The 18,748-nt window shown below is 47.1% G+C and overlaps 1 protein-coding gene across 2 annotated transcripts in view; it reads right to left on the bottom strand.

Moving 5' to 3' along the window:
• The window catches only part of LOC147732560 (CD63 antigen-like), a 75,348-nt gene extending 56,888 nt beyond the window's left edge, over nucleotides 1-18,460 (bottom strand). The window contains exon 1 of one of the 2 annotated variants that reach the window (XM_086958826.1): nucleotides 18,138-18,460. In XM_086958826.1, the coding sequence (XP_086814952.1) occupies nucleotides 18,138-18,203 (66 nt within the window). In that variant the 5' untranslated portion in view covers nucleotides 18,204-18,460. The remainder of the gene's footprint in view (nucleotides 1-18,137) is intronic. The other variant, XM_086958827.1, reaches the window with a different exon arrangement.
• Nucleotides 18,461-18,748: the final 288 nt, after the last annotated feature.

Genomic DNA, 18,748 nt, shown 5'->3' with positions numbered 1-18,748 from the left:
AGTACTCCTAATAACAAGCAAGGCAGTCAGGTCAAAGCCAATAGTAAGAACGTATAATATAAATGTACTGTTCTACTCCATGACAGCTCTCACTAAAAGACAACAAGATTACAAGACAGAAGAGAAGCAGGCATATGCAGGACCATCTCATATATCCAGGCAAAGGTAAAATAATACACTAAAGTCAGTTAAAATGGTGGGAGTCGAGGGTCATCATAGGGTGCCAAATCATAAGAGCACCTCTTACTACAGTAATGCACTGCATACCTTGTTGATAGCAAAAGCGGGCGTTATGAGTGGAGGCGTGAAAACCATGTTCCCTGCGAAGGGCACATTGGCGCTACAATAGCCTTACTCCTGGACTTGGCTTAATCATCCGTGAGATGTCACATTTTCGAAGTAAGCTGGCAGTAGGCGAGACAGTCTTCTGGCTGAATCTCCAGCAGTAATCTGGGTGCAGGACCTCTCAATTAAGTGGTCAACTGGCAGTCCTTATATACTAAATCTTATCAGATTGGAATTTCTGGCATAAGAACATGTTAATTCAGACTACACTATTTGGACTCTATGTCTGAACTTGTTCTAATTTGACCCAGACATGGTGATATGTAGACACCCGACCCAGACTTCTGTTGCATCAGGTGTTATACCTATGTCATCAATCGGGTGACCCGACGCTGTCAGTTCTTAGAAAGATAAGATCAGACGACATCTGCACCAAATGGCAGACATGACAATGATTCTACAAAAAAGGGAGAAAGATGGCGACCTCCATGATCTAAAATGGCGACCTCAATGACGGTGAAGAGGGCTACCTGAAATACAGTCAGATGAGTCTGATCGTAGGGGCTTTAAGTCAAAGTGAAATGCAGCGCAATCACATCTGCTTTATTAAAAGGGTGTCATTAGATCAACTGACTTACAATTTTTCAATCTTTAGTAGCATCCGTAAATAGGCAACGCAGCTGTTTCTTCATAAATGTATATGTAGAATAAATACAATTGAGAAGGAAATTCATGCCTCTTACCGTAACATGTCAAAGTACATAAAATAATAATTTGCTTGCATGTATTTAGTGTTATAGGTCATTGCATCTCATCTTTGCCACTTTTATGCTGTTTTCATTCCAGACCTCACGTTGTGAAGAAGGCAAACTTAAACTAACCTTAGAAAAATGGGCACCAGTCCTACTTTTTCAGTAGGAAACTATTTACAAAGAGTTCAGTTACAGGTGTGAAGGTTCAATCGTAAAAAAACATAAAAACAAAAAAAATACACCTAGTGGAGATATATCCATTATGGGGCCAGACACTGAGCCCACAACACAGCTAGTGCGGGGTCAGCGACAAAGATTATAACATATTGGTACTTGACCCCTGAGCGCATACATAGATTTAACCCAGAAAAGGAGGACAAATGTTGGAGATTCAGGGAATCTATTGGAACCTTAAACCACATCCTTTGAAATGCCCTAAACTGATACGCTTTTGGGACGAAGTCCTCACAGAGGTTGACACCTTCTTGGATAATCAGCTTCCCAGATTCCCCACCTATATTATCTTGGGTCTCCCCAACCCGCTTACTTATCCTCTGAAATCGAGGAGAGGTAAACATATCACTATAGTACTTAGAGAAGCGCAACAATCCATACTGGCAATACGGGGCACAAATAAGACACCAATGAAATTAGCCCGGCTTCACCATGTATGGGACACATTGGGGATGGAGAGGCTCTCATTAGCGCTTAGCGCAGATGGAGACTCGTTTCGGGAAATCTGGCGTCCGTTCATAACACTCCTATCACAAAGATTTACTGACCTTACATGTCCTAGATATCTCAGATTACTGAGACTTACAGATCACCCAAACACCTAACCCACAACAGAAAACGCAGCTGTAGCCACGGACACAAGATACGAGGCTATGAGACACAATCACCCAAGGAGTGAGGGTTAGGGAGGGGGGATAGTTGGGTTTCATGTTTTGCAGTAAAACTTTGCATCATAGCTGACGCTGGCCGAATGTTGACTCCGCAACACTCAGATGTAATTTGTTCTAATGAATATCTGTACAACAATAAAAAAATTTAAACATTAAAAAAATTCAACAAGTGAATGTAGAGAAAACAAGGGAAGAGGACTGGTCTATTTAAGCACCCAGGACCGAATCCCACTGCAGTTTAATAAAGAGCTGAAGACACTCATTGACCGTACCATTCCTACCGACCCTGTAGAACGTACCTATGTTTTTAAGCTAGGTCTGCGCTATAGAACACATTACCTCTACGTCCCTCGTCCTCGACCCAGTCATCACTCATGAGGTATTCCACAGACAGGAAACAAAACAGGAAACGCTTTTAGGCTCCACCCCCCCTCCTGCCAGGTGCTATATCAGACCCAACCACCAGAAGCACATCCTGTTTTGTTTCCTGTCGGTGAATTACTTGATGGGAGACGCTGGGGTGGGTGCCGGGCACTTACCTCCATCTTTGTCTTGTGGATCCTCCTCTGCTGGGCTCTGAGGGGCTCCCATGGACCTTCGTGGGATTCTTTTTGGAGTGGGGCTGCTGGGCTTCCCTGTCTCCTCCAGGGCTTGGTTGACCGGGGCTGCTGGGCTTCTCTGGTCTTCCTCTGCTTCCTGCCCTGTTCGCTGTTGCTGTGCCTGGATGCAAGGCAGGTAAGGGTTGGGCGTGCTGTTTTTTGTCTGCGCGTTCCTCCCTTTGTTCTTCCTCGCCCCCCCCCCCGGCCTCTCTATGGTTAAGGGGACCCGGGGGATGTTGCGTGTGGGCTTCGTTGCCTTGGGGCCATGGGGGGAGCGCTGGGATGCGTCGCTCCTCCCCGTGTCTTTGCCCTTTCTCCCCCGGGCCCCTCTGGGGTTGTGGGGGCCCGGTGTGGTGGCGCTGCTGGTCGCGGCGAGGGTTGGCCGGCGCCGCTGCTCTGTTTACCTCCGGCCGGGCTTCCGCCTACTCTCGCGATGCCTGGTTGTTTCCGCGCATGCGCGGTGGGCTTTCTTCCCGGTAGGCTGTTTTGACGGACGCCCGGGTGGGCTCCGGGCGCTCCTGTCCTTGAGGGCCATTTTTGGATGTGTGCCGCCTCCTCCTGACCAGGCGACCCTGCGTCCAGTTTCTGGTAGTGGTGATGGCGCTGACGGTACCTGGGTGAGTCGCTTCTTCATTTCGGCTGCTTTAGCCGCGGGGGCGGTTTGCTTCTCTCTTTTTACTTTGCCTGCCCCTCCCTCTTTCCGGCCTAGCTTGTTGGTTGGCTTGGGGGTCGTGGGCTTGCCTCCCTCGTTGTTTTGTGAGGCGTTCTTGGTTGTTTTGGCCGTTTTTTGGCCTATTACGGTCCTCCCTGTATATATAGTCGTCCTCTGTGGGGGTGTTTGTGTGCTTTTGTGGTGTGCATTCATTTGTTCCTGCTTTGTGCGTGGTGTGTACGTTATGGGTAAACATCATCGCAAGAGGAAGCATTCCTCTCCTGTGCCTCCGTCTTCCCCGGGTTCTAGTGGGGGCTCCTCTCCTCCTGTGAAGCGAGCCAGGAAGGCTGATGATGAGCGGATTAAGCGCCTTATCCTGGAGACTCTTTCTGATATCAAGGCGACCAGGAAGGATGCTGTTGGTCTTTCTGGTTCTGCCGCCCTTTATTCCGATATTTCCTCCTCTGCTGATTCTGATGACTCTTCATTGGCTGCTGTTGATCTGCAGGGAAAGTACATTTCCAGGGAATTCTTGCCTGACGTCCTTTCCCATGTTCGTGTTAACATGGGGTTTCCTGATGACGCTGCGCCTAGTACCTCTCAGGATTCGCTCTTGCCGCAGTTTCGGAAACCTGTTGCCTCTTCCTTGCCGGTGCATCCCTTTGTGTCTGATGTTCTGCTGAAGGAGTGGAAGGACCCGGATCATATTGCCATGCCTAGGTTTATGTCGAAACTTTATCCGTTACAGGATATGGCGGACACTTTGCCTGATTCAGTTCCTGTGGACTCTGTGGTGGCCAGTCTTGTGGGTCGCCCTTCCATGGCTGATGATAACATTTTGAAGGACGGGGTGGACAAGAAGGTGGATTCTGCCCTGAAGAAGTCCTATGCCGCTTCTCATCTGGCTATTCGTTCTGGCGTTTATGGGGCGTACGTTGCCCAGTCTTTGCTGACCGATTTCAAATCCCTGTTTGCATCCATGCAGGTGGGTGCGGGTTGTCCTGAGTTGCTGGAGTCTATGGAGCGCCAGGCAGAATTCCTGTCGGACATCGCTTTTGATACTGTGAGAGCTTCTGCTATGTCCTGTGGTTCCTCTATTGCTGCCCGCCGTAACCTGTTTCTGCGGGATTGGAAGACGGACGCAGCCCAGCGTTCCATGGCTTTGAGGCTACCTTTCACTGGTGCTCGTCTATTTGGTGACTTGCTGGAAGATAAACTGCACAAGGTCTTCAAGGAACGCAAGCATTCTTTGTCTTTTCGTGACCTTCCACCCCGTGGGGGTTCGTCATTCTCTGGTGCCAGGTCTTTTCGCCAGCCTTCCAGGTTTCTGCAGTCCTCCTTTCGGAGTCAGCGAGGCCCTGGCCGGTCTTTTCCCAGGAAGTTTCAGAAGAAGTCTCAGAGGGGTGCCGGGTCTGGTCCGCAGCGTTCCTGACTATGCCAGCCTGGGGGACGTTCTCGCTGGTGGTCCGCCTCTGGTTGGTGGGAGACTTCGCTTGTTCCTTCCTGCTTGGCGCCTGACGACGACCGACAGATGGGTGCTGGATGTCTTGTCGAGGGGCTACCGGATCGAGTTCCTGTCCCCCCCTCCCCCCTCAGGGGTGGTGGTGACCCCTTCTCCGCGGGATGCCTCCCGCCGTCTGGCCTTGTCGGACGGGGTTCGTTCTTTGGTCAGCAAGCTTGCAGTTGTACCTGTTCCGGTGGCGGAGAGGGGGTTGGGCGTCTACTCCATTGTCTTTGTGGTGCCGAAGATCACCGGGGGCTTCCGGGTGGTCATCAACCTTCGAGGTCTGAACTTGTTCGTGAGGAAGATCCCGTTCAAAATGGAGACTCTCCAGAAGATTATTCCGCTGATTCAGTCCGGTTGGGTGTTCTCCACTCTGGACCTCCAGGATGCTTACCTTCACGTCCCGGTGGCTGTGGGGGATCAGCGTTTCCTGCGCTTCTGCCTGGAGGGCCAGCACTGGCAGTTCTGCGTCCTTCCCTTTGGTCTTCGCTCCGCCCCCCGGGTGTTCACCAAGGTGGTGGCTCCCTTGGTGGCCCATCTCCATCTCCTGGGGGTGTCGGTGTTCCCGTATCTAGACAACTGGATGGTTCAGGCTCCGTCCCTGGAGGTCATGTCTCGCCACCTTCTCTTGACCATGGCTACACTCAGGGACCACGGATTCTTGATAAACTTACCGAAGTGCCACCTGGAGCCTGCCACTCGGAGGACCTTCATCGGTGCTGTGTTCGATTCCGTGTTGGGCAAAGTGTTCCTGCCGGAGGCCCGGATTCGCCGCCTCCAGTCTTTGCTGAGGAGATTGTTGTCGCTGCCCTCTTCTCCCCTTCTTCAGTGGCTGGAGGTTCAGGGCCACATGGCTGCTTCTGTCTTCACCGTGCCTTGGGCCAGGGTTCATCTGCGCCCTCTGCTGTGGCATGTGCAGCGGTGGGTCCCCTTTCCTGTCCTGGATTATGCGGTCCCTGTGCCCGTGTCTCTGGATATTGTGTCTGCTCTTCAATGGTGGCTGGATCCTCTCCACCTTTCCGTGGGGATGTTGTTCCGTCTGCCTCCTCCTCTGGTTGTGACAACGGATGCCAGCGCTTCCGGCTGGGGGGCGACTCTGGACCATTGGCCTGTGCAGGCTCGTTGGCTCCCGGTGGAGTCTCGCAGGTCGTCCAACTGGAGGGAGTTGTCTGCAGTGGAGAGGGCGCTTCGCTTTTTCCATCTTCATCTGAGGGGTTGCCATGTCCTGGTGAGGTCGGACAACACCGTGTCTGTGGCCTATCTCAATCACCAGGGGGGGACCCGCAGTTCTTCCCTGAATCTGGTGGCCTGCTCCATATCGGTCTGGGCGGAGGAGAATCTTCTGGCCCTGTCTGCTCAGCACATTCGGGGTGTGGACAACGTGGTGGCGGATTCATTGAGCCGGAGGTTCCCTTCGTCTCTGTCCCTGTGCCTGGATCCCCGTACTTTTCGCTTGCTTTGCCTGAGGTTCGGGACTCCTGTTCTGGACTTGTTCGCCTCCCGGTCCAATGCCCTGGTTCCCCTGTTCTGCTCCAGGTCTCCGGAGGTGGGCGCCTGGGGAGTGGATGCCTTGTCTCTCCGGTGGCCTCCTTGGCTTCTTTATGCCTTTCCTCCCTTTCCTCTGATTCCTGCCTTCTTGTTGAAGGTTCAGCGGGAGGGGGCTCAGGTGGTGGCTGTTCTTCCGCACTGGCCGAGGAGGTCCTGGTTTCCTCTGCTGCTGGGCCTCACAGTGGGCCCTCCTTGGCTTCTGCCCCGCTACCCGTCTCCTCTGAGGTCCCAGTCTCCTCTTCTGGTTCCCCTCTCCTTGGCGGTCTGGAGGTTGAACGGTTGTCTCTTGGGGTCCGTGGTCTGCCCGACCACATCATCTCTGTGATGCAGGCCTCTCGTAGGCCGTCTACTTTGTCTTCCTACTCGAAACACTGGGCTTCCTTCTCAGGGTGGTGTTCCTCTTCTGGTTTGTCTCCTACCTCTTGCCCTGTGTCTTCTATCCTTCAGTTTTTTCTGGATGGCTTTCAGAAACGCTTTGCTGTTTCTACCTTGAGGGGCCAGTGGGCCGCTATCCGGGCCTTCCGGGACCCGGATTCTTTTCTTTCTTCGGATGGCCTGTTGGTTTCTCGTCTGTTTCGTAGTTTTTCTCTTTCCTCCCCTTCTGTTTGTTCTCTGGTGCCCCCTTGGGATCTCTCCTTGGTGTTGGGTGTTTTGCAATCTTCCCCCTTTGAGCCTTTGGAGTCTGTGGACCTTAAGTTTCTGTCCTACAAGGTGGTTTTTCTGGTGGCCCTTACTTCTGCAAGACGGTTGGGGGAGCTTACGGCCTTGCGTTGTTCCCCCCCGTTTTTGCGTTTTCTGGATGACGCTGTTGTGCTCTCCTTGGATCCTGGTTTTGTCCCCAAGGTCCGCTCCCGTTTCCATTCTTCTCAGGAGCTGGTTCTTCCTTCTTTGTGTCCTTCTCCTTCTTCTCCTTCTGAGCTGTTGCTTCATTCTTTGGACCTGAGGCGTGCCTTGTCCATTTATGTGACTCGGTCTGGGGTGTTTCGCTCTTCAGACTCTCTCTTTGTCACCTTTGGTTTGGCTGGTAAGGGTAAGGCTGCTTCCAAGCTCACCTTGGGTCGCTGGATTAAGGCTGTCATCACTCTTGCCTATAGTGGTGCTGGTTTGCCTTGTCCTGCGGGGGTTCAGGCGCGTTCCACTCGGGGCGTGTCTGCCTCCTGGGCTGCTTTTCATGGAGTGTCTCTTGATGAGATTTGTCGTGCTGGGACCTGGGCCTCCGAGTCCACGTTTGTGCGTCACTACAGGTTGAATTGTGCCCTGTCTGACCGGACCAATTTTGGTCGTGGGGTGTTGCAAGCTGTGGGGGTTCCCCCTCCGCTCTGAGTTCTGTTTTTGTATTAAAGATTTTCGCTTGCTGCACTCCTTTGTGTCTGGTCTGTGTTTTGCTGTATTTGGGTTGCCAAAGGCCTGTTTGGGCGTTGCTTTGGTATGCCTCATGAGTGATGACTGGGTCGAGGACGAGGGACGTAGAGGTAATGCTATGATTACATTCGGTAATCCCCATTACTCTTAGTCCTACTCGTCCTCGACCCAGTCATACTTCCCGCCCTCCCTCCCTGTCCAGGCCTTTGTTGCTTGGTGTGTCAGGATGTGCTTCTGGTGGTTGGGTCTGATATAGCACCTGGCAGGAGGGGGGGTGGAGCCTAAAAGCGTTTCCTGTTTTGTTTCCTGTCTGTGGAATACCTCATGAGTGATGACTGGGTCGAGGACGAGTAGGACTAAGAGTAATGGGGATTACCGAATGTAATCATAGCATACATACACATAGGCACTTCGTTCTGTCCTCATGCTTGAATTTGGTGAGCTGCACAGCATCCTTTTAATTTCAAGGATTGTTTGCTATCAGATGAGCAGTCGACAATCAAAGAGTTTGGCTGGTGCTCAGTGTTGGGGCAGGTTTCTACAGATACCCTGGTCCGTTGGCCCAGTAGGAAATATTTATGATGCAAAGAATTTTGTACATGGCCTTCTATTGTGAAGTCTCAAAAAACAAATGCAATCACAAACTCCATACTCCCGATTTCCAGTTTACAAGTCTTGAACACTTTTTTCCATTTTTTGTGTACCTTCTTTTCAATATTTCATTTGTCGACGACATTAATTTATTCATACATTAATACGGAGTTTGATTTAACCTTTATAATCTTCCTCTAATCATTCTTTTTGCCAATTTCACCTCTTTCCTCAGCCTCTTTTTTAATACAAATTGTTGGCAAGTACACTAGGTCTTTCTCACCTTTCGAATTGATTAACCGTTTTGCTTTGGCAATTAAGCATCAGCAAAAATATTTATCTGTTGCTGTGCAGCATTGTCACAAAACATAACCGATGAGTGCGATGCCTACGTGAGCGTGCGTATATGTGTGCATCTCATAATGATATTGTGGCTCAGAGGGAAAACCTGTGCATTTGTCATCAAGCATTTGGATGCCGATGGCATGATAAAGCGGTCTTTTTAAAATGTAGTTTTAATAAAGTAACGTCAACGTGCCTCAAACCACTTTTTTTTTAAAAAACGATTTGCTCAGCAGCAACTTGCAGCTGCACTGCACTCCAAAAAGTTGAAACCTTTTTTTTCTTTCAAGACCCGCGAGAGGTGAGGAAACACCACAAGTGCGGGAGCATTGGAGGAGTTTTAGGCCGAGGGAAAAACAGACAATGCACCAAAAAAGTTTGGTAGGAGGAAGTAATGAATGAGCTATGGAGAAGGGCAACAGAGTATGCAAGGGCCAGTATTTGAGGGGCAAAACACCACACTAGGGAGAGGTGAATAAATCAAAGTTCCGAGCTCTTAAAGAAAAAACTAGTTCCCTGAATGTGAGCAGTGGTAGGATGCAAGTAATCCAATCAAAAGGATGGTAAAGAGAGACACAAAGTAAGAAGCCGACCTCACTATCAGACTTATGGAGCAGCGCCCTGTTTGGCTGACAGAGTGAAACAGGATAGACCACAACAACAAAACGGCAGGCAGTGACAGCTGCCAAAGATGTTAGGTCTCTGGAAACTCCAGCACACATGTAAACCACGAGACAAGTAAAGAGATTCAGTAACCAGGACTTTGCACCCAGGCGTAGTGCTGATTGGTAAGAGCATCGGGCTGGGGAGGATGAGGGACCAAACGTTTTTCACACCTCATTACCTAAAAGGAGAGAACGGCTTTACAGCGAAGCCCTGCAATCCACTCGTTCACTATATACCTATACTATAGGAGATGCTACTATCTACAGAGGTCAATATTCCCATTTTCTTGTTGAAGATTGATAGGCACTTTAATTTACCCCTGGTTGTTGGTCAGTACTTGCTGGGGATAGTTAACCCCCAAGCGATGGGAAGGGAAGGAGAATCCCTGAGCAAGGCACAAAAAAGGGAATGAAGAACGGATGGCAAACAAAACTAGAAAAAAATTGAAAAACTAATTTCTTAATCTGAAGGATATATATTACCCAACTAAACGTCAGATATGGAGCTACATTTCAAAACTTGGAGGACCCAGATGCTATTTTTCATCAGGGAAAATATCTCCTCTAGTGAGGCCATCTCCACATGAGGCATACATAATATCTATCGGGGTTCTCGGGGGATCAATCCTCTAAAGCACATATGGGGTCGGAGGAGGACTGTAGGGGAGAGAAGTTAGAAGAGAAGGATGGTTGATGCCTTACAGCACCGCTATCCCTTTGTAATTCTGGTCTGATTCTTCTCTACATATACACCCCCCAAACAAAGTAGAAGAAGCTGTCTGATTGAGAGATGAACTGGGGGATAAAGGAAAGTCTAACAGTTGGTTGGGACTTTAACCTAGCCTGGAACCCTAATATGGATAGATAGAAAAGTACCTATTTTGAAACATGAAATGTCGGCTGTGCTCAAAAAGAAATCTTAGCGATAGGGCTAATAGATGTGTGAACGTATCGCCACCTAAACCATAAAGATCTCATACTACTGCCACAGGCACACCACATACTCAATAATTGATTATTTCTGTATTTGCCACTGTTTACTCTGCTCGATATAAGTAATAAGTTGGACATTTCTATATCTGATCATGAACATTTAGAAATGGCTTTTATGATGACAATTGGGACCTTACTGGCCAAAAAATATCAGCCCCCAAAGGGCAAAGACACTCATATCAAGGGTAAATAGATCAATGGCTTCCGGGCCACAAAAAACAAACAAATAAATTATAAAAAAAGGGAGGGACAAACAAGAAGCTTTTAGAGATCATCAAACTCTATAAAGCAGAGTAAGAACATGAGGGGAATTTAGACATTTACTTAAAAGCATGAAACTAGTCATCACCTATGGATATAAAAGAAACACTAGAAACACTCAGAGCTCACTAAGTGACTCCAAGTGCTTAACTTCATGTCAAATTGGAAAACCCCAGGGCCGGATTACATTAATCCGGAGTATTCATGAAAAAACCCTGACAGTGTGCATCTTATAGACTGGTTGCACTGTTAAACTCAGAAGCAAACATTTTCACCAAAGTCCTAGCTATCACTTCAAGACTCTTGCCCCAGTTCATCGTCCCAATCAGGAGGCGTCATCAAAAACAGACAGGGCAATGAAAAGATCTGGCAACTGTCTCACTTGAAAAAAAAAACTCAAAAAGAAATCAAGTAGTCATACTACATTTAGATGCAGGAAAAGCATTTAAAAAGTTTCAGCTGGAAATTCCTTGAGGCAGTCCTATACATACTAAAAATGGGTCGCAGAATTAAAGATTGGATTGTGGCAGGCTACAAGCTTTAACAACCTGAGGAGAAGTTAATGCCCAGCTCATCCAGCTTTCCCCTGACTAGAGGCTCCAGGCAAGGTTGCCTGCCCTCCTATCTACTTTTCATTCTTGTGTTGAACCACTAGGTATCAATATTAGAGCTAGTAGAGACATCAGGGGAATTTCTTTTTGGGGTCAAAGTACACAAAGTATGCCTCTTTGCAGACAAAGTTCTCCAAGTTCTAATAGATTCAGAAAGATCATTACCAATGGTAGTGAATACATTAGGTCAATGTGAAGAGGTTTCAACATTCCAGTTAGAATAAAAAACATAAAAAGTGACTCAAGACTGCGGTCTCACCGACCAATAAACTAAACATACAAAGGTTACCCTTCTTCCAGCAGGTAAACCAAGCAATAGGATAGATGGGATTAAACTCTACAAACCACCTAGAAACCTAGCCAGGAGCAAACTGGCCTACTCTCCGTAAAAACATATTATAGGACCATGGACACTGGCGCCCACTATCAATTTCATGGCTGGGTCCCATACACATTGCTAAACTGAACATTCTCCCCAAGGTACTGTACCTCTTTCAATCTCTTCCAATTTCCACTTCCTTAACTGATATAAAGGCATTACAAAAGATACTAATGGAATTTGAATGGGGAAATAAAAGACCACAAGTACCAGTTAAAGTTAATAATGGCACCTAAGGAGCAGTGAGGCCTCGCGCGTCCCGATTAAGTAAACATTTGCAGATTGGCAAATCTCAGCATGGACAGTAAGGGAAAGTGAAAATAAATGGTTATGGCAGTGATATCCCTGGCTTGAGAAAACCATCGCCCATGCAACACTTGTGTCCACCCCAATAAAGAGTCCAGCAAATATGGCACCACGTGGCAACACTAGGAGGCTTAATCACATATACTTCACCTATTCCTCCAACTAGCTAGAACTCTACCTACTCACCAGCAGGTCAGTGAGATCCTTATTTCTAGGGGGCAGACAAGGGACGGTACAACTTGTAATTACATATTCAACCTCTGCAGAATTAAAATTCAAGCAATGCAAACAAGGATTTGTTATCTCCAAATCAAACCGATTACAATATTACCAATTAAGATTTTGGGCCTTTTACCCGCCCAATGTGGCCCTTTGAGAAATGTATATGAAATTACTCTGGACCTGAAGGGACTGATATCCAGGGTATAGCAGACACTCAAACGTAGCAAAAGGCAATAAACGTACCTTACAACAGAGGTGAGAAACAGACCTAAGGAAGGAGATCAAGCACAAGCAATGGGAAAAGCTCTGAATAGATATCCCAAAGACTTGCCATAGCAACCCACGTTGGGCATCAGCATATAAGCAAACCTACCAGTGACATTGGACACTGGTTCACTGGGGTCACATCTTTCCAACCCATTCAGATAAATGCTGGCGAAGGTAGAGGGAAAGGGGAACCTTTCTACACATTTTGACATGTGGCGAGTTTGACTTTCTGGAAAGAGATTCTGAGCCACAAGGAAAACACTAAGCTACTCGATATCGGGTACCTCACAATTAATAGCGCTTGAAACTAGACATGACAATGTAGAGGGAAGGACTTCAAATGATTGGGCCCTTACCACGCATATGGCAGGGGCCCATTGCCCTTTTATTGAAGGAGGAAGTTCCCCTCTAGTATTGTGGCTTAACAGAGTGCCTGTGCTAGTTCAGGAACAAAATCACTCAAGGTTTCCCTGTCCCAAAGCAGGCTCAATGCCATGGCAACTATTACTACACTTTACTCATAGGAGTTTCGCGGCCCCCTCACACACACTCCCTCCCTACTCTTAAGACCCTTACTACTATGACTAATGTTAATCATTCTAGTTCGGTACATGGGCTAAATTTCAAATACAGTCTATGCTCTAGTAATTTACATTTACTAATAGCTCTTTCCCCAAAAAAGACGGGTAATCCTTATTAGGTGATAATGTCAGCGTATCAGTGTGAGCACTCAGTGGGTTGACCCCACACCTATCACCTTTATCTCAAGTTCTAGTGGTTCAGGGAAGGAGAGGTGGGTTTAATGTCCTGTGTGTTATCAAAATGTGCATTCTTACTGTCGCCTAGCCCTGGAGGGTGGAGTTAGGTCTGTCTGATAGTAAAACAAAAGGTAATGGTTCACTGAATGTGATACTAACAGTTTAGTAACGATCTTCTTTTGTAATTGAATAAAAAGATTTTTAACATAAAGTGCCCTCTGTCCTTTTTAATACTTCACCGTTAGGTACTTTATCCTTGATTTTTTGCCACGGAAGGTACAAGTCACCGCATATTGAAAAGCGGCTTCAAAAAGACTAGATCCACAACAGTCAAGTTGCCCTTTACAGTAAAAGAACCTGCAGCCAAGCTGGACTAATCAGGAAGCAGATACAGTGGGGCACGTAGGTTCATACTAGATCTGGGAAAAAGTTATTAGTGAATCGAAAATTCCCAGCAGATATAATGATGGGTGCTGAAAAACAAAGGATGGCTTATTTTGATCCTCGTGACATGGAGCTAATCAAACGCCATGAGGCTTTTCGCACACAGCTCCAAGTATTCATTTGGAACTTTGGAATTTTTTAAATGGTGAAAAACAACATTTGAACAAATTTCTTTCATGACCCTTGGATTTAAAAAAAAATATTAATAGATATTTAATTTTTAAAATACCCCCAGCAGCCCAGGTGGTATGGCAAGTTAGCAGATCCATGAACAAGACAGAGCTTCATTTGAACCAGTGGTTCCCCGTGATCAGCACCGGCAAGTAATTGTCAATATCAGTACTATGACAGTCTGCCACAAGGTGTGCGGTCTGACTAATTTAGAGATGACCATAACAGTTAGTTATTCATTCAATATATATTAAAAATTGATATCGCGTGCCACCCAAACCATTCTTATAGTGTTGGTGAGACTGAAATAGTCCAAATTGTCACCCTTGTAGGAGTGTGGTGGTAAGTAGTTGTGTTACCATCATTGGCATTATTGCAAGGGCAATGTGTGGTGCAAGCTGAAGTGGCATCATGACGTGAGCCCTGGCAGTTATTTTTTTCTTTTTACAAATTAAACACTTAACTATACCCACATCATGAGAGTCACTCTAATCCACCCTTGATATTTTTTTAGTTAAACCGCATTGGATCGTGGGATGGTTACTGTTGGCCTTGGTCCTTTTTGCAGGGTCATCCCTGAACTTTCTGCCTTCCTCCTGTATTGTTTGACCTGTTTTTGTTGGTTTTAGGACTCTGGGCACTTTGCCTCTGCTGACCAGTGTCAAAGTACAAGTGCTCCCTGTATAAAGTGTTATGGTAATTGGTTGTCCACAATTGATATGTTTGCCTTACTAGTAAAGTCCCTAGTAAAGTGCACTATGTGTGCCAGGACTGGTAATGCAAATACTACTAGTGGGCCTGCAGCACTAATTGTGCCACCCACACAAGTAGCCCTAAAAAGATCTCAAGCCTGCCACTACAGAGCCTGCGCGCAGTTTGTTAGCTGCCTTGTTGTCCTGACAAGTGCACTCACTTGCCAGGCCTTACCCTTCCCTTCTTATGCACATCAGTCACCCCTATAGTAGGCCCAAGGTACCCCCTGGGCAGGGTGCAGTGTATGTGAAAAGTAGGACATGTACTGAGGTGTGTACCATGTCTTGACAGTGAAATATAGCCAAATTCAATTTTCACTGTTGCAAGGCCATTGCTGCCCATAGGACAGAATGGGTAATGGTGTGTCCTTTGGTATCGCTTTGTTTGCCCTAGGTTGGCAGGGTATGCCCAGATGTGGGTCCCTTGCTCACTTTGCCACTGGATTCAAGATAGCCTGGCTGAGGAGGGTTATGAACCTGAAACCGGTCCCAGGATGCTAGTTTCCGGTCCAGGGAAGACATGGCTTGGCAGTTCGGGCTGGAGTGTTCCCATGAGGCACAGGGCAGACTGATTTGCATATAGACATGTCTGAACTGGGTGGTGGAGTGAGCTAAAGAATGATGATGGATTAAACCAAGATCAGTTGACTGGGGGTGAGTGTTTGATTTGCTCTAACGCTCCGTCCATCATCCCCTTTGGTATCACATGTTTCCAGCATATCTTCCCATAGGCATAAGATGGAGAGATGGAGTTTAAAATGTGTGTTTAAAAACCACGCTTTTAGGAGTGGCTGGTTTCTTGTCTTAACCCATCCTGTGTGCCTCTGCCTGGTTGTGTATGGACTGTCTGGGTTTGGATGTGACAGGGTCTGGGGAGTGTTCTGACACTAGAGAGGAGTAGGTGAGGCAGCAACAGGATGGCCTGCATTTGATGTGGGGGGAGGAGTAGCCACCTGGATGTAAAAAGAGCTGTGCTGCTGCCACCAAAGGATGGCTCCACCTCCTGTGGAGTGTCTGGGGCCCAGACCCTAACTGTCAAAGGAAGAGGCTGTGCACTGGCAGGAAGACACCCAGGACTGGTTTAGACTGGGCTCAGAGACCCTGAACACAAAGACTTCAAAGGCAATTTGGGGTATTAATGTGAGAGCTGAAACCCCTGAAATCAAGACTGACCTCAAGCCTGAAAAAGGATTGAAACTACTTTGTGATCAAGAGGAACCTCTGTCAAGGAAGAACAGCTGAAGAGACTGAAGAGAAGGACTGCCCTTGCTGTGTGTTCTGGGGCTGGCCTGCAGTTTGCTGAGTTGACTAAGGAGAGGACAAGGGACTTTGCTGTGTCCTGTGCCCCTCTGCTTGAAAGGACTTTGCTGTGTGCTATGTCCTGAAGTAACTGGTCTCCAAGGGCCCGAGAGGAGCTGGCTCCCTGTTGTGGAAACTCAGGAACATAAAAGTTTCAAAGTGTGTCTCAGGAATGCTGTGTGCTTTTTGCAGCCTGAGACCTTCGTGAGAATAGCCCCGTGACCATGTGCCCTGGAGCAGTCTTACACTCTGCTTCAATCAACAGCGTGACCAGAAGTGCTGTGATAATTATCGCCATCGGCCCAGACCGTCATCCCAAGAGGGAGCCGTGAGAAATTACTGCCGCCGGCCCGAGCCTGCCTTTGCCAAGGAGAGACCTGTGAACCTTCACCAGCGTGGGTCCGAGGTCCCTTTGCCCAAGATCAAAGGACTAGCGCCGGGAGCCGATCCACTGTGAGGCCGTCGCCTCACTGCGAGGAGGAGCCACCGCCAACCCAAAGCCACACAGCATGACGCCCAAGTCCTGAGGAGAGGAGAGAGACTGCACCCCCCAGGTAACTCTCAGTGAGCGTGCATGTCGCCACCTGGGGCGGAGTGCGTGCTAGGAGGGACCGCTCTCGGCCTTTCATATCTTTGCAGCGAGAGCCTCCGCTCAAGTCAGTATGGCGGCCCGTACTCGCCGAGGAGTGGCAGTACCAGGGTCGGATTGGGGAGCTGCACTGGGTTTCCTTTGTACCAGGATTGGGGGCATATTTTGGCCATCGCTGACTGCGAGTCAGTCAGGAGTGGCATAGAGACGTTCACGAGCATCGCAATTGGTGCTGAATTGTTTTTACGATCCGCATTAGTACGTGCACTACGAACTGCTTTATTAGTTGCTTTTACGATCTCCATGAGCACTTGCACTACAAACTGCATTATTACTTGCTTTTATGATCCACATTAGTACTTGCATTATGGACTGTATTATTTCTTGCTTTACGATTCGCATTAGTACTTGCATTAAGGACTGTCTTATTTTTACATTACGAACTGCATAGCATTGCATTAGGACTGCATTAGATCATTGTGAACGGCTTGTTAATACCCCAAGAACCTACAAGTGATTGTTGGCTTAATAACTGGCCCAGTGAAATATAACTGATACGCATATGCTGGATATTTTAATCATGTGGTCTCGTCGTATTTCTTCTTGATAAAGATACCGCTATTTTCCTAAATCAGTGTGGTGTCCATTTGTGGTGTTATCACTGGGTTAATGAGAGTGTGGTTGCAAATACTTTACACATTGCCTTGGAGTTAAGCCTGGCTGCTTGTGCCAAGCTACCAGAGTGTGAGCTGGGTTTATCCAAGAGTGTGTCCCTCCTTTCCCTGACTAGAAAAAAGGTTCCCTAATTGGACTAAGGTACCTACCTCTGCCAACTAGGGACCCCCATTTCTAACAGTCACTCAGCTTTCCCAGCACACTAAAAAGCGAGTACTAACACAGTGTTCTTTTCGACATGGGTCGATTTGGCAGCATGGCTGTGGGCTGGAACAATTTTCACATGGAAGGGGCGGGGAGGATGCTGAAATCAGTGTAAGTCACTGAAGTCAAAGTGATTTTGAAAAATGCGCACACATAACAAGTATAGGAAATGAGTCGCCACCCATTCATCAGGAGTGTGGTAAGGGCGTGGTATGTAGCTGGATGTGCATTTTGGAGTAAATTGCCATAAATATATTACTAAAGCAACTTGTGGTAGTATCACACTGATTTACAAACCGCACATCTTCCATTGAAATATTCACAAGATTTGCAGAGGCAAAGCAGTTTATAGCACGCATACGATAACGTGCGAAAACGGGTTTCACAAACATTAATCATTTGCCCATCTCCAAGTAAAGGGTCTTGATTTGTTTTCATCAGGTTAAAATATTTGTATCGCACTTCAGCATTACAAACAAAAATGCGCTTTGCTTGTGCTGCCGAGCTAGCAGATCTTGAAATATCTGTTCAGGTCATTTACAGGTATTTAAAGTTGTTGTTTGACATACTAGAATCTTCCCTTTCACACTCCCGGTCAGAGTTCGCGTCACAAAATCCCCTAATTTAGAAGCCAGACAATGTAAAGTAACAGGACGCCTTCATGCACACCTTACCACCAAGTTGGGTGGGACAAAATTACTGTACAAAACTGCGCCGTTTTTAAGAGTATGCATAAAGAAAGGTACCCCCCTCCAAACACTTAAAAATAAATATTTCAGAGCAAGCGGAAGCTATCACATTTCAAACCGTTTGTTTCTTTTGGAAGGGAAAGCTACAGGGTAATGACGCCACTCTCAGCTTTTGTGCTTGATTCGCAAACAATGTTGTATTCCACTAATTTCTACCATTAGCTGATCCGTCCCAAAAATGCTAATGAACTTCGGAAAAAATCATCGAACACAACGTAAAAAAAGGTATTAACATGTTAGAGACATTCTCACCAAGTAGAACACGATGACAAGAAACAAGCCAACTTTGGCGGCCAGTAGCCCGCCCTTTGATCCCATTGCGTTAGTTTGCTCCAAGAAAGATCCGGTTAACTTTTGCTGCACAATCAAGAAGGAAGACAGACTGGTCTCCTCCCTTTTATAGATTTTGCATGAATTACAAACACGAATATAATCCCAACCAGTATTTTACATTTTTTCATTAAAAGGTGCAGTTTTCGTTGCTCAAATCGGACAAGAGAATAATTTAATTTAAGAGTGAAATACAAATCTCTCCAGGCAGGCCAACATCGCTTTCTTTTCGGCCCCGTCTCCCAGCTAGATGCCAAGAACCTCCATCTGATATGTGCATGGTCCGTTTTTCAGTTTACAGGACGTACCTTTCTTTTAACTTTGAAAATAGGTTTAACTCAAAATCCTCACAGGTAAATCCGAATGTGTCAGAGCTTGGAATTTTCCCAGGTCCCGCCCATTAAAACGCATCCATTCCAAGTTTTCGTTTGTTACATTCTTATAGTTGTAGTCTTATTCATGCGTTTATAAATTAAAGGACTACAAGTACCAGAATACAAAGAAACGAAATGTGACTGACATGAGTTACTCAT

The sequence above is a fragment of the Lissotriton vulgaris genome, chromosome 2_1 (assembly GCF_964263255.1).
Source record: "Lissotriton vulgaris chromosome 2_1, aLisVul1.2, whole genome shotgun sequence".
NCBI classification, from domain to species: Eukaryota; Metazoa; Chordata; class Amphibia; order Caudata; family Salamandridae; genus Lissotriton; species Lissotriton vulgaris.
This window is presented reverse-complemented; position numbering and strand designations above follow the sequence as displayed.